This window comes from Malaclemys terrapin, chromosome 22, assembly GCF_027887155.1.
Source record: "Malaclemys terrapin pileata isolate rMalTer1 chromosome 22, rMalTer1.hap1, whole genome shotgun sequence".
NCBI classification, from domain to species: Eukaryota; Metazoa; Chordata; order Testudines; family Emydidae; genus Malaclemys; species Malaclemys terrapin.
Genome location: NC_071526.1, coordinates 13,547,561 through 13,575,416, shown reverse-complemented (window position 1 = coordinate 13,575,416; position 27,856 = coordinate 13,547,561). Strand labels below are relative to the sequence as shown.

Sequence of the window (27,856 nt, the reverse complement as noted above, 5' to 3'; positions counted from 1 at the left end):
ATCGGCCCAAGCCTCACACCAGGGAGAAACTATATCAAAAACTGGAGCCAGGCCACCTTAAACCCGACATCCTCCCTCTCTGCTTCTCGGCCTCACCCACACGGCAGCCTGCTCAGTTCCTGTTGCTGTGTTTCACAACCCCTGCATCAGAACATGCTTATCACCAGCTTCTCAGAAGCAGCAGCCGCCGCAAGGTATTGCATGCCTGCTGCAGAAGCCGCTGTGCCCATCTCTGTGGCGCATTCCCTGCTGCCAGCACCCGGGCGCCCCTGTTCACTGGGGCATGGCTTTTCCAGCCAAAGAATTCCTTTGCGGCAGTGATCCCAGCACTAGAGGTTTCAGCTCAAGCTCCCCTTGAACAGGATCTGCCCCCTCTGATGACCCAGCTCTCGGACTGCAGCCTGAGGGTTGCCATTCCAGAAACAGGTAAGGGCAGTGGCCGTTGCTGGGGGTCAGATGTTGGGGGGTATTAATCACTTGCTTCCTGCTGCTACTTATTCCAAAAGAGAAGCCTGTTCCCCAAGATGGGGAAGGCATCCCTGCTTCCACCCCTTACTTAGGGGCGAAGGGGGTTTGAGCAGGTTCTGTCTAATGTCCCTGTACCGAGCCTGGCCAAGCGGAGCAGCTCTGAAGACGTTTCTGGTTTTAGAAAGGGGTCTATTCTGGAGCCCAGCGTGCCTGGGAATAGAGGGAGGGAGCTAACCCCTCAGCCTCCAAGGATGAATTATAGATTGGAAGCTCTTTGGGGCAGGGCTGGGTTTGTACAGCTCCTAGCGCATTGAGGCTCCTCCACGCTGCCGCACTACAAATCCTAACTAATAACAATAGCTTCTTGCAAGGTAGGGGCTGGATTTTCACCTGCAGCTAAACATATCAGATTTCAATAATAACCTTTAAATGATAACCCTGGGGATGACGCATAGGGCTGCACCACCATCCATGTAGACATATGCAAGGAGAGACAGGGGGTGGTTCGTCAGCCTGAGCAGAGGCCTGGGTGCTGGGAACTCCTCCCCAAGTGCTAACCGCGGCTGCCACTGACTCCCTCTGAGTCCTTGAGTAAGTCACGTCGCCTCTCCGTGCCTCCATCTGTAAAGTGGAGCTAATGACACTGACCCACTCCCAGGATGGGACCTAGGGCTGAATTAGGTAATGCTCCACCTCCGTGCTTTGCAGATGGAAAGCTCCATGGGCCCTAAGCAGCGTTAAATGTGGGTTGTTTAAAAAGGGATCGAATAAAGCAATGGAGACTAGACTGCAGGGGATGACCCTATATTGGCCTAAGACAGTACAGTGGGAAGAGGGAAGCATGAACCTGTAGGAGGGGGTGGGAAGGAAATGGCAAAGAGAGGATGCTCTACACCTCCCACGGCCTGTCCCCCATTGGCGCTGAGTCTCCGTCTCCTTTTGTGGCCGTTTTAGGTGCTGGCCGAGGACTTTGTTGGTCGCTGTTGCCCATCAGCCCTTTGGGAAGGACACGTGACAATTCTTTGGAGCTCTCTGTGCCCCGCACTCCTTGCCAGGGTTCAGCTCAGCACTGCTGCCGTCGCCATGGAGTTTGCAGAGCTGATCAAGACAGCGAAGGTGGAGAACGTGCAGCTCTCATGCCCCGGGCTCCCGCCGATCAAGGGGACGCTGTGCATCACCAGCCATCACCTGCTGCTGTCGTCCCAGCCCGGGGGCCATGGGGAGCAGGGCACGGTGGAGCTTTGGCTTCTCATCCGGAACGTGGACGCTGTTGAGAAAAGGTGAGTCTCCCCTGCCCCCTCCATGATGTCCCACCGGGGAGGCGTGTGTGTCTGACACAGTCTCACCTTTTGAGAGAGAGAGAGAGAGTCTGTGGGTGGTCAGAGCTGGGATGGGCCCATTGGCGTCAGTGGAAGTCCCGCGGCTCACGCCCCCAGATCTGGGGGGAGGGGGCGTGTGTTGAACCAGGGGTCTGTCTCTTGTCTACAGGCCCCACCCACATTGTTCACCATTCACTTATCCTCCCTTGGTGCCCGTCCGCCCTGGTGACCCAGAGAACAACAGAGTGGATCTCACCACCTCTGCCCCCAGCATAGAGCTGGGGCTGGGATGAGACACTGAACTCTGCCTTCAGCTGTGGTTGCTGCGTGTCCCAGTCGAGCGCTGCGTCCAGCATGGGGCGAGCAGCTGGTTAGGGGACAGAACAGGCTTTCGCCTCTTTTTCCATTCTCTCCTCTGCCCTTGGGGCTAGCCAGATGGTGCAGCTCAAGCCCTGTGCAATAACCTCTCTTCTTTTCTGTGACTCAGTGTTCAGAACCTAGGCTGGTACCAAACCTCCAGGACTAACAGCTCCCACCAAGAGACCAGGTTTGGCTTTTACCCCTGTATTGGCTCTAACCCACCTAAAACGCCTGGCTTTGCACTAACTAGTGACCAGCTTCCCGCTCAGACAGCTGCGCTGGGCTGGGGCACCAGGGACCTGCGTCTGCAACGCTTGCTTTAGTATCCTCTCCGCAGAGAGGTGGGGAGGACACTGGCCTTACTGCTTCTGTCAGGAGTCGGGGAAAGACAGGGGAGAAGGTGGGGCCGGGCAGCTAGAGTGAACGGTGCTTCCATCTTACTCGTCAGGGATGAGCCAGCTTTCCTCTGGTGACGGACAACGCGCCTGAGCTGCTCCAGAAGGACTGGAAACCCCCGTCCTTTACACCCTGGGGACAGGTGGAATAAAACACGCTCTAACACACGCTCCTTACCGTCATCCCGTTCAGACCCTCCCAAGCACAGGCTCCCACATTTGCACCTCCACGTGCACAGACACAGCCACGCTTCCACAATCACACGTTCACGCATCCTCCAGGGCAGCCGTGAAGGCAAACAATGCAAACAACTGCCCAGCACAGACGAAAGTCACTAGACATATTCTTACACACGTATGTTCTCGTGCACACTCAAGTTCTCACCTGTCTCTTGTCTATCACGTCTCTTTTTACATACATGTACCTATGCTCACACGCACCCACGCTCACACATGCAGCAGCTGGACTCTACTTTGGGGGTTTGGATTGTGGTTGATCCAAGAGACAAGGACATAGGGTCTGACTCCCAGCTCCTGTCTGGCATCTCCCCACAGGATTGCAAGTTCCTTGGGCACAATCACACTCAAGTGCAAAGACCTGAAGGTGCTGCAGCTGGAGATCCCGGGTATGGAGGAATGTCTCAACATCGCCAGCTCCACTGAGGTCAGTCAGTGCCTACTGGTGGCTCGAGATTCGTTCTCTGCAGAAGGGACGGGCATGGCCTTTTGGCCACCCAGAGTGTAGCTGGGGGCTGGGCTGGGATTGGAAGGCAGTCACATGCAGCTCCTGGAAAGATCCTCTGCCCAGCGTGGAAGGTTTTGACATTTGGCAAGAGGAAGCGCAGTGCCCCTGTGGTGTTTGCTTTGAGTTCATCATTAACGTGGGTAATTATTGACTTCCCTCTGGCCTTTGTTTGCATTCTGATCTCCTTAGGGGCTTTCAGACGCACCTGCTGGCTCCATCTCACTAGCACATTGTGATGACCTAGGGGCACCCTGCGAAAACTTGACCAGGATCTCAAAGGCCTTGGCTTGCAACCCAGTCCTGCTCCCAGCCAACTCAGTGGAAGTTTTGCCATTGACCTGAATAGGTGCAGGATCAAGACACCCTCATCTTTAATGTGAAGGTGTGGCCCAAAGAGAGTACAGTTCCCAGCATGCAATGTGCCATTTTGATTCAGGTGGCCTGACTGCATTGCATGCTGGAGCCTGTAGTTTCCAGGGGATGCGCTTCCATATGGAAGAAAGAGAAAGTTGATAGTAATGAATATAAATCAGAAGTTTAGGAATTGTAGAAAACCGATAAGGGGAATCAAAGGGACGTAAGGAGAAATCTATGGCCAGCACAGTTAAAGACAATAAGGAGGAGTTCTGTATTCGGGGGGAAAACAGTCTTGTCAAATGGTGATGCACTAACACTCTTTCCATTCCACTAGTGTCGCTGGAGGATATTAAACATTTTAAAATCAGCATGTCTAGATAACTTGCATCCCAGAGTTTGAAAAGAGCTGACTGAGGAGCTCATTGGACCATTACTTAGGGTTACTATATTTAAAAAATAAAAAAAGAGGACACTCCACGGGGCCCCACCCCCCCTTCCCCGCCCCTTCGCCAAAGTCCCCGCCCTAACTCCGCCCCCTCCCCTGAGCGCCCTGCATTCCCCCTCCTCTCTCCCAGCCACGCGAAAAGGGCTGCCCGAGTGCTACCGGCTTCACGGTTTGCTGGACAGCCCCCAGACCCTGCGCCCCCGGCTGGCGCTTCCCCAGCGCAGCTGGAGCCCGGGAGGGGAAGCGCCCAGCCGGGGGCGCAGGGTCTGGAGGCTGCCCGGCAAACCGTGAAGCCGGTAGCACTCGGGCTTCAGGCAGCCCCCTTCCCTCCGGACCCTGCGCCCCCAGAGCCTGGGAGGGGAAGTGCCCGGCCGGGGACACAGGGTACGGAGGCATGGGGGCTGCCTGAAGCCGGTAGTGCTCGGGCATCTCGGCTCTTACAGAGCCCAGGAGTCAGGGAGCACAGCAGCCCCTGGCGCCCGCTCTAAGGTAAGCCAGGGAGTATTTTTCCCGGACATGTTCGGCTTTTTGGAAATTCCCCCCGGACAGGGGTTTGATAACCAAAAAGCCAGACATGTCCGGGAAAAACCGGACGTATGGTAACCCTACCATTACTGTTGATTTTCAATACGTCTTGGGGCACTGGGGAAGCTCCAGAAAACTGGAAGAAAGCTAATGTAATGCCAGTTTTTAAAAAAAGTAAATGGGATGACCTGGGTAATTATAGGCCTGTCAGCCTGACATTGATGCTTGGCAAGATAATGGAGCTGCTGATATGGGGAGTTGATTAATAAAGAATTAAAGAATGATAATGTAATTAATGCAAATTAATATGGGTTTATGGAAAATAGATCCGGTCAAATAAACTTGATATATTTTTTAATGAGATTGCCAGTTTGTCTGATAAAGATAATAGTGTTGACGTAATAGACTTAGACTTCTCTAAAGCGTTTGGTGTGGTACCACAAAGACATTTTGATTAAAATACTAGAACGATGTAAAATGTACATGGCACACATTACATGGAATAAAACTTGGCTAACTGATAGGTCTCAAATGTAATTGTAAATGGGGAATCGTCAGCAAGTGGGGGTGGGGGCTGTGGTGGATAATCCTCCCAGGATAACTCTGTGGCCAAAAGAGCTAATGTGATTCTGGGAGCCATAAACAGGGGAATCTCAAGTAGGAACCGAGAAGTTATTTTGCCTCTATGTTTGGCACCGGTACAGCCGCTGCTGGAATCCTGTGTCCCGTTCTGATGTCCACAATTCAAGAAGGATATTGATAACTTTGAGAGGGTTCAGAGAAGGGACACAAGAATGGTAAAAGGATTAGAAACCTGCCTTAGAATGGTAGGAGCTCAATCTATGTAACTTAGCAAAAAGAAGGTTAAGGGGTGACTTGATCACAGTCTATAAAGATCGACACATATTTAATAATAGGCTCTTCAGTGTCACAGAGAACGGTCTAACAGTATCCAATGGCTGGAAGTTGAAGCTAGACAAACAGATCAGAAATAAGGCGTACATTTTAACAGTGGGGGGTAATTAAGCTTGGGCCAGTTTACCCAGGGTTGTGGTGGATTCCCCATCGCTGACACTTTTAAAATCAAGATTGGATGTTTTTCTAAAAGATCTGCTCTAGGCTTTTGTTATACAGGTCAGACTAGATGATCACACTGGTCCCTTTGGGCCTTAGAATCTATGTATGAAAGATGAAGTCAGCGGTGGGCTGCACTAGCTCTGTGGCTGGCGCACAGCCCAGCTCAGCTACGTATTTCTCCTGCCATTAAGACTTAAAATTGGATTCGGGAGCAAAGAAGCCCTGAGGCCCGGTGCGGGTGGTGTTATCCCCCCTAATAGCTGCTGTCTTTGCATTAGCTGCATTCTGGATGCAGGCTGGTTCTTGTGGGCTGTTCTAGCCCTTCCCTAGCATGTAGTCAGTATCGTGTGGGTGCTGGTCCATATACTATGAATAGAGACCAATTCCATGTGTGTGTTCATCCTGGTTCTTTCTTCTAGGCCCTCTCTTCTGTGGATTCAGTGATGATGATGTACCCATTCTTCTACAGACCCCAAAGCATGAAGCTCAAGGATGGATGGCAGCTTTACCCCCTCCAACATTACTACCAACAAATCGCCTCAGAGGTGGGTATGGAGGGGCAGAAACCTTTTCAAAGAGAGATCAATGTGGCGGGGGGGGGGAGAGAGAGATCACTCCAGAAATGTCCTTCAAGACGGGCTGGGGGATTGAGACACTCCATACACAACACATAGGGCACGGTCCAGTACGGCGTATCGGTAAGAAAGTGCCAACCATACCAGCTGGGCCACTGATAGGGGGCGGGGGGACAAAAGGGGCAGATGCCCCAGGGCTCCGGCGGTGATTTAAAGGGCCCACAGTGGCCAGGAGCCCTGGGGCTCTGGTGGTGATTTAAAGGGCCCGGGGCTCCTGGCTGCTGTTGCCTACCGCGCCAGCGCCTGGAGCTCCGGGCGGCGCTGAAGGGCTGGCTGTGGGATTTTGGCCCAAGGCCCCGCCCCTCCTGGGGGCCCAGAGCCACCCCACCCCCCAACCTTGCCCAGGACCCCGGCTACCCTGCATACCAGTAAGTCATTTAAGTTACTTTCACCCCTGCCTACGGGAGATGAATTGGTGAGTGTCACTCCAGCCCCAAATGGGACAGAAGTCCACATCACAAAACCCACCCTCCACCGCAGGCCCCCTCGCTGACCGTCTTAGCAGAGAGGGCAAGGACTAGCTGAGCCGTGCAGATAGCTGCTGTAGAGGTGGGCCCTCCAGGGTAGAGTAAAATATCCATCTGGGATAGACGCCCCCCACCCCACCCACTCTGTCCCCCTGGGGTGAAAGCTGTAGGAATCAGAGCCTGACACTTCTGTACTTCCCAGACAAGTGCTTGGAGGCTGAGCTGTGTTAACGGGGATTTCACCATCTGCTCCAGTTACCCACTAGCTGTAATTGTACCAGCCACAGTGGATGATAATGTCTTGAAGAAGGCCGCCCGGTTCCGCCAGGGGGGACGATTCCCTGTCCTCAGCTACTATCACAAGAAGAATGGGACGGTGAGTCTGTTTCCCTTTTAATTTCTTGCTCCCCTCCCAGCTCTTCCTCTCAGAGGGTGAATGAGAGCGGGAAAGCTTCTGCAGATCAGTGCTTCCCCTGTGTATCTGCCACCAATAACACTATAATCAGATACGACCTCTCTGAGGATCCCAAAGCACTTCACCAACAAATTGAGCCACTTCTGGGGTGAGGCACTGCAGCTGTTGAACAGCTCACAGCAACACTGCACAGCTGTTTGGTACAGGAAGTAACAAAGAACACTGTCTCCAACAAACTGCAAGGGGAAATGAAAGAGCCAGAAGAGAACCACTGAATCTAAGCTGGAACCGAGCCAGGACTCTGAGAGCAGCTGGGTTTGCCCTCAGCGGTCTCCTAACCAAATACTAAACAAGCCAAAGCCTGCTTAGCTTAAGGTCTGTTTGCAGCAGTGCACGAGGGGAGGAAAGACGACCTTACTCCTCTGCCTTGCAGGTGATGCTCCGTAGCAGCCAGCCACTGATAGGGCCCAACAGGAAGCGCTGCCAAGAGGATGAACTGCTGCTCAGCGCCGTCCTGGATGGAGGGGAGCGTGGCTTCATCATCGACACCCGCTCAGCTCAGGCAGCCAAGCAGGCTCGGGTGATGGGGGGCGGCACGGAGACCAAATCCTCCTATCCCCACTGGAAGAGGCTGCACAGGCCACTGGAGAGGTAAGCGCAGCAGCTCTCTCTAAGCCCCCCGCATGGAGGCTGGTGGCATCACCTGCTGTGCATGGGGATCTCTGACATGACTCTTACAGGGAGTGTCGACATTTACATTGGACATTAACCCCCTGCCCTTTTGTCTCCATTGGCACCATAATACTCGCAGCTGTGCTATGCCAAGACCTGGCCCACTCATTACACTGGTGGTTACTGGCCCAGCTGTGCTAGTTCTGCAGCCCCCCCCTCCAGGAACATTGGGACAGACGCTCCAACTTCCCCTCCTCCTCAGGTGGTGCGGACTTATTGAAGGAGCCTAGAAACAATCTCACACACACACACACCTCCCCAAGCAACACCCTGATGGCTTCCTCCTCCTCCTTCCCCTCTCAGGGGCCGCCCGCTCCAGGAGAGTTTCATTAAGCTGGTAGAAGCCTGCAACGACACTTCCCTCAGCATGGACCGCTGGCTGAGCAAGCTGGAGAGCTCCAAATGGCTGGCCCACGTCAAGGGGGCCCTGAGCACTGCCTGCCTGGCCGCCCAGTGCATGGAGAGGTGAGAGGAGGGGGTGGAAGGGGCAGGCACTCACCTGCTTTGGGGACAGTGTGCTGAGTTGTATCACCTGCTGCTCTGAGCCCGGCTGCCCCTTGCAGGCTCTTGCCAATTCTTTCCCCCTGGAAAAGGTCTTTGTAAAGAGATCAACAGGCTGTATGTGAGCTGGGGTTCCTGGGAGGTACCTGGCCCAGCCCCTGGAGCTCAACTGGGAACAAGGGACACCCTTCTGTTCCCAGTCTTGCCCCTGACTCCCCATGCAGCCTCAGCAGTCACGGCCACTTTCTGGGCCTCAGTTTCCCCATCTGTGTTTAGAAAAAATGTACAGGAGGATTAATGATGGAAGGTGCTTACTGAGCATTAGATAAAGCTCCCCGGCTGGCTGCAGAATAACCACAGCTGTCAGCATCCTGGGAGCCTTGATCCACACACAGCGACAGCCTAAGGCATCCGAGCTGTGATTCAAACACCAGTCCTGTCCCCTCCTGCCCCAGGCAGCCCCAGCGGCTCTCTTCAGCCCTGGGGCTCTGTCACTTTCTCACTGGTCGCAAGTTGGGACCCCACCACTCACTGGCCTGCTGGGACCCAGGGCACTTTCCTTCTGGTGACTGCCGTGCTGTGTTTGCCTTCAGGGAAGAGGCCTGCGTCCTGGTGCATGGAGCCGAGGGGACAGATACCACCCTGCTGGTGACCGCTCTGGCCCAGGTGATCCTAGACCCTGACTGCAGGACACTGACTGGCTTCCAGGGGCTGCTGGAACGGGAGTGGATAGAGGTAACCCCCACACAAACCCACCCCCAGACCACCATCCCAAAGCACCTCCGGCCCACAAACCCGAGAGCCGCAATAGAGGGTAGAGCAGCCATCCCAAATCTCAGAGCAACACCAGCTTGCGAGACCCACGCCAGCTCCCCCCCATCCCTGGTCCTCACCCAAGGGCCCCGCTGTTCTGGGAACAGGCAACTCCTTTGTGTAGTTCACCCCCCCTGTGCCTGGTGCCCACTCATTCCAGCCTTCCCCCACCCCCTCACTGATGGATTCCTTCTGCCCTTGGCTTTGCAGGCAGGACACCCGTTTCACTTCCGCTGTGCCCACTCCGCCTACTCCCACACCCGGCTCAAGCAGGAGGCTCCCATCTTCCTCCTCTTCCTCGACTGTGTCTGGCAGCTGGGGCGCCAGTTCCCCTTCTCCCTGCAGTTTAACGAGCGCCTCCTGCTGGTGCTGTTCGAACACACGTACGCATCTTGCTACGGGACCTTTCTGTGCAACAGCGAGAAGGAAAGGTGAGTGCCCAGTGATCTGTGAAGGGACAGTTATCCGGAGAGGAGGGACAATACTGATCAAAGGAGCTGGGCCTGGGAGATGAGCTAGCAGGACTGTGCCTGCCTCCTCCCAAATCTAGTTTACAATCCCCTGGGGTTCAGGGGGCAGCCCCCACCCAACTGATAAGTGATCTCACATTAGTGTTTTCACTGGGTAAGGTGGGGGAAGGTTATGATCCCTGCCCTCTTTCACCTCACCAGTTACTGCCAAGTCATCCCGCATGGATCGTTTGTCTGGCTTTGTAAGGCACCAGAGCGAAGCAAACAGCATGTGCCTTTCTCTCTAGCAAGCACTTATCACCTCCCTGCATGTCCTGCTCAGACCAGCCTTAGGAGACTACACACCTGTTAGGGTGGTGGTTCTCAGCCAGGGGTACGCATACTCCTGTGGGTACACAAAGGTCTTCTAGGGAGTACTCAACTCATCTAGATCAGTGTTTCTCAAGCTGGGGGTTACAGGACAGGTTTAGGGGGGTATCAAGTGCAGGGCCAGCATTAGGGGGTGGCATTGAGGGCAATTGCCCTGGGCCTCACGCCACAGGGAGCCCCACAAAGGTAAGCTACATGCTTCAGCCCCGGGCGGTGGGGATTAGGCTTCAGCCAATGCCCACAAGTGGAAAACAGGCTCAAGTACAATATTTATATTCCCGTTGATATTTTTGATAACAAGGGTTCTCAAACTGGGGGTGGGGACCCCTCAGGGGGTCACAAGATTATTACATGGCGGGGGCCACGAGCTGTCAACCTCCTCACCTCCAGCATTTATACTGGTGTTAACTATATTAAACAGTGTGTTTAACTTAGTAGGGGGGTCGCACTCAGAGGCTTGCAATGTGAAAGGGGTCACCAGTAAAAAAAAAGTTTGAGACCCGCTGTTTTATAATGAAATGGTAAAAATGAGCCAGCAATTTCTCAGTAACAGTGAGCTGGGACTTGTATTTCTGTCTGATTTGGCAAGGAGGGAATTTTAAAGGGAGCTGAACCATGCGCTACACAAGACAGACCAGACTCCTGAAAGGGGCACAATATTCTGGAAAGATGGAGAACCATTATGCGAGGGGATAGGCCAAAACTTCCCAACCTGGCTACCCGCAGCTAGGTGCCTGAGCCCCGCATTAGGTAGTTGACTAGGAGTGGCATGATCTGCAGAGCTGCCGAGCAGGCCCAGCGCCTGCTGCAGCCCACAGGGACAGAGCAGCTCCCATGGTACCTGAGTTGGTTGGGGCCAAGCACAGCCAAACCAAATTCCCATTGACGGCCCATTCCCCTCCCCCATGGGTGCTTTGGTGTCTCCGTCCCCCTAAAGGGACAGGATGAGCATATTCCCTCCCTGCCTCCCCTGCTGGCTGTACAGCCACCCATGGCCCCAGCTGGAGCAAAGCCCTGCTCCAGCAGTGGGTTTCTGCTACTCCCATGAAAGGACTTTAGCTCCAAATTCACAATGCCCTGCCAGCTCCTGCTTCGCCCGTGGGCAGGAGTATCAACCCAGGCCCATAGCACTGCCCTCGCTGCAGGAGCGGTCATCCCTGTAGGCTGCCAGTGCACTGCAGAACCCCAGGGAACGGACTCAAATGCTGCTGGATGCTCATGCAGGTGCTTGTGTGAAGTGAAGGAGAAAACTCACTCCCTCTGGTCCTGGCTGAACCAACCCAACGAGTTGAAGAAACACCTGAATCCCCTGTACACATACAATGCCCTGGTCATCTGGCCGTCCGTGGAGCCTCAGAGCGTGCAGCTCTGGCAAGGTAAGTGCTGCTCGGGCATTGGCCTTGAGCCAGCTGCTCCTGAAATACAGGGGTCTCCTAAACCACACTGCAAGGACGCTGCATTCAAGCAGCAGGAACCTTGACTGCTCCCCTCAGTCACTGCAGGGAAGAGGGTAGGAGCACAGGCTGGGGCCAGCTGCTGACGAGGGCTGAGGGTAGGAGCTGGGGGCTACACATAGTAACACAAACTGCATGTGTCTGGCAGGTTTGTTCCTCCGGTGGATCCGATCCTCTCAGTACTTAGATGAGGCCTGGGCAGAAATCCAGCGACTAGTGACAAACTGTGAAGATGCCCCAGAGGAGAGCACAGGGCGCACACTGTGCCACTCACAACCAGATGCTGCTTACCCACTGACAATCACAGGGACCGCAAACGAAGGATGAACCAGAACATTTATGGCTGCAACAGAACAGCTGGTGGCTCAGGCTTGGCCACATCTCCCATCTATCGCTCAGACTGCTCCAGAGGCAGCGAGGACAGACGCTGCCTCTTAGGGAGTAGGGCTTTGTGCTGGTCACACGGGCCCTGTTGAAGCCAAATACAAATTTGGACAGCAGGCCAGGCTCTGAGCCGAACGCACCAGGATCAGAGGACACGTGGGGCACGCACGGACCCAACCTTGTGGCACAATGCTTTGAGCAGTTACAAAGTACAGACTAGATTTGTTACAGGAAAATGGTCTCTACTCATGACTTCTCCTTTTGAGTGGGGAATATTCAGGGCATGTCTACACTGCAATAAAAAACCCACAGCACTGAGGCTCAGAGCCTGGGTCAGCTGATGCGGGGTCGCAGAGCTTAAAAAAAGATATTCAGCACCAAAACCTTCCTAGTGCAGGAAGCAACTGTTCCATGAGGAAAGTCAGCTCAGTCGCCCTTCCTGCACAAAGCAATGGGGTCATGTGCGTGTGTCATCTGGAAACATAGCAGCCAGTAATTGTTTTCTGGCTTGTTCACAGAGTCAGTGATTCTGGGTATTAGTGAAGGGGAGATGCCACTGGACAGTGATGGGTGGGTAGGAGATTTATCCAGGGTAACCAGAGAGAACCAAGCTGAGTTTACTCACAGCCACCGCAAGGACTGAGACGCTTTAACTCATCTGGTTATAAAAGAGATTTATATTTATCATTTCCTTTTGAGTTAATTTTCTCACAGACTTATAAATATCTCCAGCAGGGCAGGAAGTTAGTGTCCACAGCAGCCGGGAGCAAGCTGGCCCATTCTTCCCTCTGGTCTCACACCACTCAGACTACCTCAGACAAAGCAGCTGATCCTGCCATTCCAGGCTGGTTTCTCTTTTAGGCTCACACCCATTGGAACAGAACAACTTTAAGCCTGGACAAAACTCCAGGAGAGGAGCCAATGGGGGGTTGAAAAAAAAAAAAAAACCCCAAGTGAAAGTGGGGGGAAAAAAAATAAAATAAAGAGGGTGGGGGAAGAAACAAGAGCTGCTTCAAGCTTCAAATTCAAACTCGAAGTACTGTGGGTCGAAGTAATGGATGCGAACGTAACCATCTTCACCGCCACTGCTGTAACTGCATGGGGAGAGAAAGCCAGATGAAACCACTGCCCCACACTGGGACCTCAAAAGTTTGAAGTCAATGACACCCCTTTCTAAAACCCAGGCTAGTAACCCCCACTTCGTCTAGTAAAGGATTTTGATATGGGACAATGGTATAATCAGGGGATGTAACCCAGTAAAGATTTTGGGTTAGCAGACCTCAGAGGGTCTCATCTCTATGAGGATGTGGGAGCCAAGAGCTAGTGAGTCTAGGCCTAGGATGGATATTCGCCGAAAGCTATTACCAGATATATAGGATCAGCTGGTAAAGACAGAAGAGACCTATTGGACTCATCTGTCCCCTCTGCTAGGGCAGGTTGTCTCCCATACTAAGTTTAACTTTAATTTATGTTTAAAATCAAATTTACACAAGTTAAGAGGGACGATCCTGTACATCTGGGGTGAGGCTTGGGTTATGGGGGAGTGCAAGTATCAGCTACAAGGTTCACAGGTACATACATATCACATAACCAGCAGAGATCCGGATTGGGGTGCGGGAGTTTTTAAAGCGTCAGTGTATAAGTGGGCTTGGGTACGCCACCCATGGAATGTATTAAGAGTCCATGTCAGTATTGGTGTAGGGAATAAGTACATGGGTGGGGCTGCGTCTCTTGGTTCGTCAGGGAAGGAAGTGGGTTATTTCCCTGGTCGGCGGTCTCGGATACTCGACCTGATACTGGCGATGTCCCGTGTAGATGTCTCTGGACCACCTACACTAGATCTTAACCAAGAGCCAATACTTCCAAAGAGGCTGGCGGTCCCCCTACAGGGCAGGGAGGGTGTACTAGTTGGCCTTGGGTTCTCTACATCTCAAGAGGAGGGGGATTGGTATTGGAACAGCAGGGATGGTGTGTGTCAGCATGAGAAGTCCATGACGTGACCAAGCTGGGGGTGCCGCAGGTCAGAACTAAGGTCTATTGGCAGAGTGTAGCTGGGTGCTACAGGGGAAGCAGGCAAGATCTAGTTGTACTGTAGGGGGGAAAATGCATCTAGCACATGCCTAGCCAGCATTTCAGTCAGCACCACCACTGGTTTTCAAAAGCCCAGGGAACCCCAGCGAGATCCCTACCTCTTTCCGTCAGGATGGAAAGCAACACTGTTTATTGGACCAAAATGACCCTTGATTCTCCCAAACTCTTCTTCAACACCCAGGTGGAAGAACCTAGGAACAAAGAAGATGGTTTTGGTTATTCCAAGAGGCTCAGAGCTCCAGTTATGTCAGAACAGAGTCTGGCCTGCATTTCACCCAAAGAGTACCAGGAAAGGTGTCTTCAGGCTGCTACGAACACACCCAAATCTCCCTCCACACTGAAGGAACAAGAAGGACCAACCTTGCCTCGAATTTGCCAATCCTGGTAGAGGTTGTGGTCACATCCATGGCTTCTTGTCCACCACCCAATACTACCTGCAAATAGGAAGAAGCCAAACACTCTCAGATGCTGCCCCAATCACTCTTGCTTGGCGAGAGCCAGGATCTAGAAGCTCAGTATAGCAGCCAGAACAAAGACTAGTGGGAAATGTTCTCCTCTCCCAGCTGGTATCAGTGGCTGGAGCAGTACTATTAAAGGGCTCCCATGGGATTTCTTGCCTCCAAGACACATCTGCTAAAAGGGGAGCATTTAATAAGCCATGAACTGGAGGCTTAGCACTCAGTACCACAGTGCAAGAGATGGTGTCAGTTCCTGGGCTCTTTGTGCACTAGAAGCGAGGTTGTCACCCATCCAACGTTCAGTGTCTCAGTTCTGTGTGTTCTCATGTTACCTGTTTTAAACACACACTTCCCGATCCAGCCAGAGGCGTGGGAACCCTGTTCAGTCGGGATTTTCAAAGGTGCCTAAGAGAATTCAGCACACAGCTCCCATTGGAATTCAGTGAGTGTTGGGTGCCCAAATCCCTTAGGCTTCTTCAAAACCCCCAGTCTCCATTCTCACGCTGCACACTCCAGTCCTGCAATGCTTCTCTCCCCTTAACACTCTCACTCCCTGAAGATGGATGAGTTGGTGGCAGGGGAGGGATATTACAAAAACACCAACTGACCTCTAGCTAGTACTGCCTGCCAGTGCTGCGATATCAGAGATGTTTTTAGCTGTTGCCAGCATAAACAACACAGGGCAGGCCAGGCTCATAAGTGCTCTCTGCTCCCCTGACAGACTGAGATGGGGGGCGGTTCCCAGCCGCCTGGTTGCTGCTGCAGATTTCAGCGCTCAGGAAACTGAAATAATCCCCCTCCCCCCCTCCACGTTGCCTTTGTCAGAAGCAACACTGGAGTAAACTATTTTAATTGAGAAGTGTCTTCTTTCAATTCACACCTCCCCTGTACAGGGTGGTGTATAATGGAGCAGTCTGCCACAATCACGTGATCAGCACTTCCTGATTTCACCTAACATCTCAGAGGCGACATAAAGGGAATGTAACACCAGGATTTAGAGGGGGGAAGAGGGAAGAGGCTTTGGGATGCAATACTAAAGGCGCCATTAAACCCAAACCAGGGGTGCATACAGAGGGAAGATGATGCATGAATGAGCCAGAGACCCTCCACACTTCATGAGGGATGCCTAGAACTAGAATGAAGAGTGCACTGTGGAGAACAGTCCTGCATTAATCCCTGAAGGATGGAGATGACCCAGTCATAGGAGCGAATTACAAGATTCCTAGGATTTGAACCCTGGCCCCCACAACTCCCCTGGAAAGCCACCCAAAACCTGTCTATGCCTTGCATCCACGCCAATCCCCTCCCTGCACACTACACTCTAAAGTCATATCCTGTCACCCAAACTTTGATAACTGTTCTAGAATCCCTGGAACAACGTGGGGGCCAGGGGAAAAAAAGTCATCTAAGACATGACCGCAGTGAAACTAATGCCACTCGTATCAGTTAGCTTACGTGATCAAAGATGGGGGAAAGAGCTGCAGAGTTGACAGGCCGCTCGGTCCGGAACGACTTCTGATGCTCGAGTGTCGTGGAGTCAAACAGCTAGAAGGCAAGAGGCAAAGCTGGTTATTCTGATGCTGAATGGGAGGAACAGCCGTTTACAAGCAGGCTCCCAACACTGGGAGCATAGAGTGGAAAGCCAACCCCCTCCTAAAGCCCTAGAGCTCTGCCTCGCCTCCACAGGCGACTCCATCGCCCCTGAAGCAGTTAGTGACAGGAGTGCCAAGGCCCAAACACATCTGAGCACACAAGCCCCTCTGCACCTGGTGCCTGAGACAGCACACTTGAAATCACTGCATCATCTGTGCCTGTTCATCTGGCCAAGGTAAGCCCCCCCACTTTACTGGGCTTGTCCCACTAAGCAGATGTCTACTTTGAGACAGAGAAAACTTGGCTCCATAGTTACTCATAAGTTTCTAGGGACAAGGAAATAGACATTCAAGGCAGCAATATCTTTTGCGTTTGCTCTCAGGGCCATCAGTCAGTGGGGTCCACTGAGGTAGGGAAGGGAGGTCTCACCTTGGCTGAGTTGTCCTTGGAGGCAGTGATAAACATGGTCATGTCCCTGGAGGTCTGGATGTCATTGATCTGCTTGGTGTGCTCCTTGACATTCACAAGGACCTCCCCTGACTGGGGCATAAACACAAGACAGAATTAATGCTACCAAGCCATTGCTGAGAGAGGTGCAAACCATCCCTCATGCACAGAGGTCCCAGTTACACCTAGCATCCCCAGTGAATTATATGGTGGTCCTTTCTGGCCTTAAACTCTATGGCTCTAAACCACCACTCTGCAATGGTGGTCTCATCCATGTCCGGACTGCAGCCCAAACGGACACTCCGGGCACGTCTACACTAGAGCACTACATCTTTTTCACACCCCTGAGCAATGTGAGTTACATCAACTTAAGCAGTAGTTTAGACCAGCCCTCCATAGCGGTGTACTTCAGCTGGCAGCCTTCTGGCTACACCAAGCAGCTGCTGGTTTGATTTCTGGCTCAACACTCCTCCCTGTGGCCGCTACGGGTATCTTGTGGCACCCACCCCCTCTCTGTCCTCAATTAAAGAGGAGGAGCACACTGCTCCTCATGACAATAACCTTGGCACTGAACTGGTTCAGCTCTCCATTCTCGTGCCCCGCGATGATGAATTCACCGAGAGGGCCCCACACAGCGCTAGTGATTTTAGACTCATTGCATGGGATTTTCATGTAAGGCTCGTCGCTTTCTGCAGAGAGGAAGGGAAGAGTTAGAGAAATGACTGATTTGCAGGTGATCCAAGTTTTCCCCACAGTCCCCCCATCTTCCATGCAGGTATTTGCCTGAATTCCTTACCAATCTGGCTGGGGTCACGAAGGTCGAAGAAGCTAACAAAACACTGATACCCCATCTGCTTATCTGTGGAGAACATGATGATGTTTCCTCCAAAGTCAAAGCCGCAGGTTCGCACAGCTGAGTTAGTCTTCACCAGCGCAAGCTGCTTTCCTAGACGCAGGAGAGAACCTGTTAGATTGCACCGGACATCCTCATCCCTTACCGTCACCCCTCCCTTCTGCAGGGGAATCGCAGCGCTGAGCTAGCCAGTATACAATGCTCAGAGCAAGAGGGGGCTAGAGTCTGTACAAAGCATTTCTTAATTTTCCAAAGTGCTTGTGAAAAATCCTCCCCGGATTTTACAAGTCATAAGATTAGCGAACACCATCCATTTCATCACATACGTTTCGCTAAGCAAAGACCGGAAACTCAGCCTGGGTCTTGCCATCAGCTATGATCAATCGGTCAACCACTTAATGCACATCTCTGTCTATTCTCATTGCTCATCTTTCCACTGAGTATTTAGCTAGGCCAGCAAGTTCTGTTCTGAGCTGTGACAAGTGAGTCTCAATGCTATAGATCAAAGAAGCATGCTGTCTTTCTGTGGACCTCCTGCCAGACACCTTTCCTACCCACAGGATGACACCAGTTCTTGCACTGAAATATGATTTACAAGACCGGGAAACCCATATGTGCACATAGATGGTTTTCTTTAAAATTCTGGATGAATTAGGCGCTCATAAAAGTTAGGATACTGGCCAGAGATAAAGCAAATTATTCTGCACAAGCTACCCACACGCCACTCTGCCAATGCACCTCAATCCTAACCTACACCAGCAGTCCCTGGCCTTTTCAGGGCAGACACTGTTACTTCCTGCCAGTTTGGATAGTGAGGGAGTTACAAAAGAATATTCATTAGTTGGTAAGGGTCAGAATGAGACCAAACCCATCTTCACCACTGGTCCTAAAGTAGAATTAGAATCCTACCTTATTTCCCTGCCACACATCTCAAGGCAAATAGATTTCATAGATAAAACTCTCTCATTAGAGAATAGTTAAAGACTCCCTCTCACCCCAATATTCTTGTCTTACCTGTTTCGCAGTCCCAGAGCCGGCAGGAGTTGTCTGCCGAGCCAGTAAGCACGTGTCTTGTGTCCCCTGCATCATCAGTTAAGGAATGCCAACAAATTCTCACACCCCATCACCCCTAAAGGCCAATATCCACATTTTGCCGTAGGATACATAAATACACAAGATATGCAGTAGCTACAGTATTTATCTAGAATCAGAAAAAAAAATCATGCAGATGAAATAACTTTCATTCCAACATATTATGTCCAGGCACATACACACAGGGAACCATAACTTTGAATTTCCTGCTCTGGGGCATTCAGGAGTTCAACTCTTAAATGCAAGAAACCCGCATTAATGTAACTATTTTATCACCTATCTGCATTGGTGACAGAAGGTCACTTTGAAACTCAGGCATCTTCTAAGAACTCCAGAGCCCTGTGAACCTGAGCACAGTAGGTTAGTAAAAAGTGATGTCTGAACAAGTGAGGGTGGAACACAATGGCCTACAGTTTATGTACTATTTCAAATTGGGGGGGTTGGGGGGGGGGGGGAGAGAAGGAGAAGCCAGTGGAGAGTAATTAAAAGACCAGGATACCAGCAATAAAAATCACTCATTGTAGTGCCTGCCACCTAGTGTCCACAATAAAAACACCCCACTTCACACGAGAAGAATCATCATAAACAAGCAGACAGACAGGTTTCAGTCACCGAAGGATACAATCTGCATCCACACACCAGACAGCTCCAGTGTGGCCAGTGTAAGTGCCAAGCCTCTCTCCATTGATTGAGTACCAGACATTGACAATCTGGGAAAGCAAAACAATTAGTCAAGCAGCCACTTTAGATCAAGTTGCTAAATAAATGAATGCAATTTATTTCCATATGGTCTCATCTCGGAGTATCTCAAGTCTATATCACTGCACATACGAACAGGAGCACATGCGGTAGAATATAGCTAATGGGCAACATCACTAGAGGTAGTAGGACAGGAATGTTAAAGGGTGGAGAGGTCAAATTATGTAGAGAATGAACGAGCATGGATACACCAGGAGTATGGTGCACCTTTTGTGTTAAGAGCTGCTATGTCTAGATGGTATGGCAACAGGTACTTTATAAATGCAGCTAGACAGAATAGATGTTGAAAGCCAGGCAGAGATGGCGCTCTACATGGGTCTGGAAATAGGATTTGAAAAGAATCAGAGGGGAGAAAGGCAATAAAATCTCACTCCTGGGACAGCCTAAGGGGGAACACAGGGAGAGAAGGAAGAAATAGATGCTGTTCAAGTAAGACAGAGGAGACACTGAGAACACAAAGAAGTGCTAGATGTAGAAAAACAATTCTGTGAGGAATCCTGAAGAGGAGGCAGGTTGGTTTTATACTAGAACTCGAACTGAACAGGAAACATGGAAGGTTTCTAGGAATGGGAATAATTGTTTCCGGGTATAGGAGAAGAGAGGTACATCCAACACCCTGGACAAAATGGATTTTCAGATATACAGATGATAAAATACAGTTTAATTACCAATTTTTATACAAAGTCTCTGTAAAAGCCAAACACTGTATATAGTGCTACCATGCAGGACTGAGAACTCTCTGTGGGATAGGTTAGAAAGATGGAAACCCATGGCTACTCCCAAATCCCAGCCTCTTGCAAAAGGGAGTCACTAGAACAACTTGTTAAACTAAAAACTGACCCCATCTCAGGTGTGGTTTTGTGACACCTCACCAGAATATTAAACAGGCTGCAAGAACTTTCATGTTCTTAGAATCCTGTTTAAGTTCTCTTCCTGCCCCCCCCCAAAAAAAGAAAAGTTTGAGACAATGAAACACTTAACTCAAAGGCGCTGGAATACTTACAGGATCTTTGGCTACTGTAAAGAGTAGATCTCCTTCACGGTTATATTTGATTTGAGTAATGGACCTCTCATGACCTTGCAACAGTATAGGTTTCTAAAGGGAGATAGATCATTTAAAAAAAAAAAAATCCAGTATTTTAAAGCAAAATGACAAACCTCCAAGCTTTACGATTTATGCAAATACACAAGTACAGAGTTTCCATCAAACACAACTAGAGCTAGTCCATTTGCTCCTGTTTCTACCTTTTTATACGTGAAACCTGCATAAGAAAACCTCATCTCCCCAAAGAGATGGAGCTAAATTCACCCCTGGTGTGAGCCTGTTAGTCAACTTCAGCGGAGTCCAGAGTCCCCAAACCACACAGCATTATTGGCGGTTTATTTTCCCAGGCTGCTAGGTCTCACTGAGTAGCCCTGGAAGGGGACCTGTCATCTCACAAGCCCTGACACTTCTGAGCCCAGCAGGTTGAAACGATAAGGACTGTGGATTGAATTAGACACACAGACACAAGGAGCCAGAAAGAACTTCAGGAGGTTGCGGATCCCACCCAATAAGGGGGCTTTATCCCCACAACACTGGCTGTGCCAAGCTTTGCCTCACCTTGAGGGTGGGGATCCGTGTACCACAGGGCCCAGGTGGCTCCTCACACTGGGCCCCGCATTGCACTGGAGTGGCATCAGGTGCCACGTTACACTGGGACACCCCCCTCCAGCAAAGGGGACCTCAGCGGGAGAGGGATAATGCGGAGCTCTGGGGCCATGACCCGGGGGATGCGCTCTGGACCAGAGAGAGGGAAGGGCCATGATGCCAAGGGGACAGGCTCCAGGCCAGGAAGAAGGGGGCTCCGGGCCCGGCGGGGGGGGGGGGAAGAAGAAAGGGGGGCAGGACACCGCGGGGAGGGGCTCCGGGCCCGGCGGGGGGAGGGGCTCCGGGCCCGGCGGGGGGAGGGGGGGGGCAATGACACCGCGGGGAGGGGCTCCGGGCCCGGCGGGGGGAGGGGGGGGGCAATGACACCGCGGGGAGGGGCTCCGGGCCCGGCGGGGGGCAATGACACCGCGGGGAGGGGCTCCGGGCCCGGCGGGGGGAGGGGGGGGGCAATGACACCGCGGGGAGGGGCTCCGGGCCCGGCGGGGGGAGGGGGGGGCAATGACACCGCGGGGAGGGGCTCCGGGCCCGGCGGGGGGAGGGGGGGGGCAGGACACCGCGGGGAGGGGCTCCGGGCCCGGCGGGGGGAGGGGCTCCGGGGGGAGGGGGGCGCATGACACCGAGGGGAGGGGCTCCGGGCCCGGCGGGGGGAGGGGCTCCGGGGGGAGGGGGGGGCAGGACACCGCGGGGAGGGGCTCCGGGCCCGGCGGGGGGAGGAGCTCCGGGGGGAGGGGGGGGGGGCAGGACACCGCGGGGAGGGGCTCCGGGCCCGGCGGGGGGAGGGGCTCCGGGGGGAGGGGGGGGGCAGGACACCGCGGGGAGGGGCTCCGGGCCCGGCGGGGGGAGGGGGGGGGCAATGACACCGCGGGGAGGGGCTCCGGGCCCGGCGGGGGGAGGGGGGGGGCAATGACACCGCGGGGAGGGGCTCCGGGCCCGGCGGGGGGAGGGGGGGGCAGGACACCGCGGGGAGGGGCTCCGGGCCCGGCGGGGGGAGGGGCTCCGGGGGGAGGGGGGCGCATGACACCGAGGGGAGGGGCTCCGGGCCCGGCGGGGGGAGGGGCTCCGGGGGGAGGGGGGGGGCAGGACACCGCGGGGAGGGGCTCCGGGCCCGGCGGGGGGAGGAGCTCCGGGGGGAGGGGGGGGGGGCAGGACACCGCGGGGAGGGGCTCCGGGCCCGGCGGGGGGAGGGGCTCCGGGGGGGAGGGGGGGGGCAGGACACCGCGGGGAGGGGCTCCGGGCCCGGCGGGGGGAGGGGCTCCGGGGGGAGGGGGGCGCATGACACCGAGGGGAGGGGCTCCGGGCCCGGCGGGGGGAGGGGGGGGCAGGACACCGCGGGGAGGGAAAAGGGTGAACTCCTCACTCCCCACAGAGCCGCCTCCCCGCCCAAGGCCCCCCCCATTCCCGCCGGGCCCAGGAGGCCTCCCGGCCCCGCACTCACCATGGCGACTGCTCAGCCCCGGCAGCAGCCTGCGCAGCGCTCCGCGTGAAGGGAAGGGAAGGAGGCGGAACCACATCCGGGTCAGGGGGCGCGGCCTGGCCGGAAGTGAACAGGCGCCGCCATGGCCTCTGGGGGTGAGTTTCCCGCTTCCGGGGTCACCCCCCCAGGACAGTGCTGGGTTCGCCCTGCCCGGGGAGAGGGTCCCCCCCCGGGTGGTACAGGGGGAGGGGTGGGGCCCAAGGGGGGCACAGGCGAGGGGGGGCTTCCATAGCTGGGGGAGGGGCGGGGCACAGGGGCTTCTTTGCTGGGAGAAGGGAGCGGGCCCCGCAGGGGGCTGTCTGTGCTAGACGGTCCCTGTGGTGTGGGCCCAGGGGAAGGGGGTTTCCAGTGTTGGGGGCTCCCCACTGGGGCAGGTGAGGTTCAGGGTGTCCTCAGTGTTAGGGGTGCAGGGGAAGAGGATAGTCAGGGGGTTCCCAAGTGCTGGGGGGGCTCCACGTAGGAAGGGGAAAGCAGGCAGTTCCCCGCCACCATATGGGGTTGACAAGGTTTCCCATCTCTAATGGGACCACAGGAGGGCCTAAGACAGTCGCTTCACTGGCCTTGTATACACAAACACGCCCAGTTGTTTATTGGGCGGGTGGCAGCTGCCTCCCAGGACATCACCTCCCAGGACATAATGTAGCCAGGTTTATTAAAGCTGCTCAACTCCCTTTTGCTCACCACACTCTGCAGGTTGTGGTCCAAATAGGATGACCAGATGTCCTGATTTTTTTTTTTCATATATAGGCATCTATTACCTCTCCTCCCCACCCCCCCAACCGCCTGTCCCGATTTTTTACACTTGCTATCTGGTCACCCTAGGTCCAAAGCACAAATGCCTCACGGTTCCAGGCTAGTGGCATGGGGGGAGTGCCAAAAATGTAAACTGATTTGTGTTTGGTGCCAGTACATCTCACTGTGGCCCAGCACTGTCTGGGCCACAGCACACTGCTAACAAGACCCATAAAGTAATGTAGAGCCCAACTTTCTCACTGATAATTTATTTAACCTGCTTTCATGGACTGGAATAATCTGCAGTAGTAAATGGACAGAAAAAGAACTGCAGCACAACTAAATGTGTGTAATAAACCTGCGTGAACATTACACAGTAACATTTATTGCAAAATACTGCACTGTCAGCAGCATTCAAACAGGACTGTTCAGTGTTTTGCACTATTCTAAAATAGTACATAATGCACCATAAAAGCTCAGAACTGTTTAACATCTCTCATTCTTTAGTGCTTTGCAAATATGATGATTGGGTTGCATTTATTGTATTGGAACTGGTCACAACATCATTAAAGTTGATTATTTACTAAATAACACTATGTTAATAACACTGTTATGCACTAAATGTACTTGCTACATTACAGAAGACATCGTAAGAAAAGGCCCCTACGTGTAGGGGCTTATAGTCGACCTCAGATAGGGTGACCAGATGTCCCGATTTTAGGGTCTTTTTCTTATATAGGCTCCTATTACCCCCCACCCCTGTCCCAATTTTTCGCACTTGCTCTCTGGTCACCCAAACCTCAGACAAATACTATGCTGGGAACAATAGTTCTTTTGTGAGAGTTGGTTGGTAAGATCATTGCATAGGAGGCTTTGTGGAAAAAGTGAGATTTAAAGGAGGATTTGATAGTTTGAAACACATGGAGTGAGAGACTGTTCCAAACAGGTAGGAGTGCATTGAGTTAGAGAGAGCAGTAAGGGTGAGAGAGGGTAGAACAGGAGTTCGGGGTGCTGGGCCCTTTCCACAATTGGGCTTTTAACACAGGAGGAGAGAGGGGAAAAGTGAAGGAATTTGTGATGGTCACAGTGGCAGACGCAGGCTTGATGTTCGGAACACAAGATTAGTCACAGAGCAAATGGCAGGTTCCACCCTGCACTACATGCAGCCATGGAGTTGGGATAATGGAAGAACTAAAGTGAGAAACTCATATTACAGGACACAGATAATCCCTGAACTGTGGTGGTTTGTGATTGTGTTGCAGGCGAAGTGTCTGCACTGGTCCTAGTGGCTATTCTGTGGGGAGGGACAAACCCATTTTTGAAGACCGGGACAGAGGGAATGGAGAAGGTGAAGCAAAGGAACCGAGTGCTGCAGCTGCTTGCAGAGATGAAATTCCTGTGCCTCAATTATAAGGTATTAGAACCCCCTCCAAACCATTTCAGGTAGTGCCAAGGGGGCCTCCTGGATGGAGATTGTGTTGAATGTCTGTGGCTTAATCTGGCTTTAACATTAATTTTCTTGACCATTTAATTATATCTGCTCTGAGCTTGATGGTTTTTATGGGAAAGTTGATTTTTATCCTTTGTGATATTCCATTTATCTTGCATATGGTACCACTTTTCCCATGAGGATTTCGAAGCACTTTACACAAGGAGTCAGGGGCACAACCATAAACAGAGCCCTGTGATTTAACTGCTAGACCACACTTCCTTCTAGAGTGAGGAACAGAACAAATGAGTCCTGGCTCCTATTCCCCCACTCTAACAACTAGCTTCATGTCCTCACATAACATTCATGCTGTGTATATGGTTGTTTCATGTGCAGTGACTGAATAGGTTGTGTTTTCCTTGTAGTACATGGTGCCATTTCTGTTTAATCAGTGTGGATCAATAATCTACTATCTCACATTGGCATCCACAGGTTAGTCCTTGCTATTACGTTTCAGTGTAGTGGGATAGCTGGGGCTGGATAGACAATTTCATCCTTGAGAAGTTCTGTGGCCCAGCCAAGAAATCAATTACACATATCGAGGCTTGGCAGAATGTATTTTTTTTTTTAATTTTGACATATCAACGTTTATTAGTAAACATTTTTTGTATTTTTATCCATTTACATTTTCAAAGTTGCAAGAAATTATGGGGAGGGGCATGGCCATTATTTAATGACAGCTATTGAGATGCAAAAAATTAAATATGTCTAATCATTAAAACACAAAAATGGTCACATCACATGTTAAAATATACAAAGTAAATTTCCTTAAAATATAATAAGTTCTCAAGCAGCATTTTTCTCACTTTGCCTATCTGTAAATTTCTGTAAATAATGGGGGAGGGCTAGCTCAGTGGTTTGAGCATTGGCCTGCTAAACCCAGGGTTGTGAGTTCAATCCTTGAGGGGGCCATTTAGGGATCTGGGGCAAAATCAGTACTTGGTCCTGCTAGTGAAGGCAGGGGGCTGGACTCAATGACCTTGCAAGGTCCTGTCCAGTTCTAGGAGATAGGATATCTCCATTTTTTATTTTGTTGGTTTGTGTGTACAGTGAAATCAATGTTTACCAACAAAAATCTAAGCCTTCCAAGCCTACACATAACAGGATAGAGCAGTTTTGCATTGGTCATGAGAAAGTGATTTTTACAAGATTTAGTTTTTAAACTGTTTTTAACTAACCATGTCAACATTCCCTGTTCAATTTCAGACCTGTCCCTGGCGGTGCCCCTCTGTAACTCTCTGGCTTTGATAGTCACAGTCGTAACTGGGAAGATTCTTGGGGAAGACATTGGTGGTAAAAGTAAGTCATACTTCAGTGCAATGCTTTTATATATGTGCTCCGCACACAGCTTGGCATTCAGCACCATACCTTGAACATCTAGATTACCATTGTTTGGTGGGAGGTCTGGCTAGATCATGTATTTCTGGGGGCAAGATGTGTGGTTAGTTAAATAGTTCATCTTATCATAGTTGGGGATGGATTTATTAAGGACCCCTCCCCTAGATGTGTACAGAGTGATGATCTGGTTCATCCTACCTTCTCATGGATGGATATAAGATAGCACTAGTCTGTGTGTGATCATCAGTTGCTGTTGTCTCAGAGAGGGATTTGAAACTAGGTTTTGGACAACTCTACTCTGTTAGTAGTAACTTAATATTTTTACATTAAGGAGCTACACTGTGGGTAAGCTGCAGAAGGTAAGAATGTTGTCCTGGTGAGGGAAGAAACCAAGCAAATTGAAAGCGTGATGGCATTTTGTTCCAATAACAGCTTATTCAGCTTTCTAGGATCATCGTTGAGAGAGGGTGAAATCTGTAGATTTAGAGCCATCCTGTACACTTCAAGTCAATGGAAGTTAAGGGTACGCGTACCTCAGGTTCAGGCCTTTACACAATAAAGACACGTGAGCAGAACAGAACTGGTGAACACCCCTCTAGGCCAAGAAAGATGTTCTATAAAAACCTAAAATACCAATGAAGATTCTTCTTCCTCACCCCCTCCCTCAGTCCACTGTCTGACACTAGATAACTTCATAAAATGGCTGCACGTTTGAGACTGTTTGTAACTGACTGGGATGAAGTCCAGCTCCATAGGCCCATGCTAATAACTACATTTGTCTTTAAACACAGCTATTGTTAGTACAGTGTTAACAAGGTTTCCCTGACTCGAGCAAACAAGGACTATTTTCCTAAGAACTATGCTCTAGAGCTATGTTGTCCGTGGTAGTTTTATAATATAGTTAATAGTTTAAAAAAATAAATCTCTGCACAGACATGAGGAAAAGTGTCTTAGAACCTGCTATTAACAACACTGCTGAAATTCATCTGGAACTAGCATGTTTCTGATCCTCTCTATCTAGCCAGTCAGACCACATCATCACTGTAGCATTTGAATAGAGGACAAGGCCTAACTGATTAGTGGTGAGTGCTCATGATTCCTCCCATTTTTGTATGTCCTGTCTCCTTAGGAGCCGTGGTAGGAATGCTGCTTACTATCTTGGGAGTTGCTCTATGTATAGCTGGTTCTGTGAACGAGTGAGAAACAGAGTGGAAGAAGAAAGAATGTGCAGAAGGTAATGGCATTGTTTGGGGATGGGTACCCCTGCCTCTCTGGACCCAAATCAGCCACCAGCGGTGTGGTCTAGAACCAAGGCAACGTGGAAGGGTGAATTTTGATACCTAAAGAAGAAGATTTCTGAAAACAGTTGTTGGAGTCTCTTTGCCTTTTCAAGGTTGGGGTCTTGTTCTTTTGGGACACTAAGCCTCGAAGATTTGGGGTTTGAGCCCCCAATACTTTATTTAGGTACAGAACCCTATGCAAAAAATTAGTGTCCTGATCTTCCTCTGACCTCCCTTCTAGGTCTCCCAAAGTTCCATACTGCTGGAGTCCATGGTGTAATCTCCCTTTATTGTACATCTCCACCCACACAGTGAGGGATTTGGAACCAGAGTTTACTATGTAAAAAAATGTAAACAACCAGGTTGCAGAGTTGAAGGGTCATCTCATCACTAGATAGTACATTTTAGAATTTGAAAAAAAAAATTCATATATCAGGGGAATATTTGACACAGGACAGCAGAAAATGGTTCACCAAGCTTATTTACAGAGGAAGCTACCGCACTAAGACTCCCTCCTATACTCTGTGTTCTACAAATACTGTGATGTAGCAATTAAAGGCTGAATAAACTAAATGGTTCATACTTATCTCCTTCTCAGTTTTTCCAGAATGTCTTTTCTTCTCTGTGTGCTTCTTACTGTAAGCTCTTCAGAGCAGGGACTATCCTTA

The 27,856-nt window shown here is 51.6% G+C and overlaps 3 protein-coding genes across 5 annotated transcripts; 2 read left to right on the top strand and 1 right to left on the bottom strand.

Moving 5' to 3' along the window:
- Positions 1 to 102: 102 nt before the first annotated feature.
- Positions 103 to 12,250, top strand: LOC128827902 (myotubularin-related protein 9-like). 2 transcript variants are annotated; one of them, XM_054012116.1, is made up of 12 exons: positions 103 to 426; positions 1,423 to 1,748; positions 2,275 to 2,334; positions 3,098 to 3,206; positions 6,111 to 6,236; positions 6,996 to 7,169; positions 7,642 to 7,859; positions 8,244 to 8,405; positions 9,035 to 9,176; positions 9,465 to 9,685; positions 11,318 to 11,469; positions 11,696 to 12,250. In XM_054012116.1, exons 2-12 carry the CDS (start codon positions 1,552 to 1,554, stop codon positions 11,872 to 11,874), a joined length of 1,740 nt encoding a protein of 579 aa, XP_053868091.1. In that variant the 5' UTR covers positions 103 to 426; positions 1,423 to 1,551; the 3' UTR covers positions 11,875 to 12,250. The 2 variants fall into 2 exon arrangements, with proteins under 2 accessions (XP_053868091.1, XP_053868093.1); XM_054012118.1 differs by lacking the exon at positions 2,275 to 2,334.
- Positions 12,251 to 12,588: 338 nt separating this feature from the next.
- On the bottom strand, positions 12,589 to 22,390 carry EIF3I (eukaryotic translation initiation factor 3 subunit I). Its single transcript, XM_054012120.1, has 11 exons — positions 22,311 to 22,390; positions 20,228 to 20,320; positions 19,088 to 19,175; positions 18,388 to 18,453; positions 17,317 to 17,466; positions 17,082 to 17,209; positions 16,503 to 16,613; positions 15,936 to 16,025; positions 14,383 to 14,456; positions 14,121 to 14,213; positions 12,589 to 13,025 (listed from the first exon to the last, which is right to left on the bottom strand). The coding sequence occupies exons 1-11, from the start codon at positions 22,311 to 22,313 to the stop codon at positions 12,944 to 12,946; spliced, it is 978 nt and encodes a 325-aa protein (XP_053868095.1). The 5' UTR covers positions 22,314 to 22,390; the 3' UTR covers positions 12,589 to 12,943.
- Positions 22,356 to 27,774, top strand: TMEM234 (transmembrane protein 234). 2 transcript variants are annotated; one of them, XM_054012124.1, is made up of 5 exons: positions 22,356 to 22,444; positions 24,344 to 24,495; positions 24,936 to 25,002; positions 25,777 to 25,869; positions 27,038 to 27,774. In XM_054012124.1, the coding sequence occupies exons 1-5, from the start codon at positions 22,432 to 22,434 to the stop codon at positions 27,106 to 27,108; spliced, it is 396 nt and encodes a 131-aa protein (XP_053868099.1). In that variant the 5' UTR covers positions 22,356 to 22,431; the 3' UTR covers positions 27,109 to 27,774. The 2 variants fall into 2 exon arrangements, with proteins under 2 accessions (XP_053868099.1, XP_053868098.1); XM_054012123.1 differs by lacking the exon at positions 27,038 to 27,774 and having other exon boundaries at positions 25,777 to 27,031.
- Positions 27,775 to 27,856: the final 82 nt, after the last annotated feature.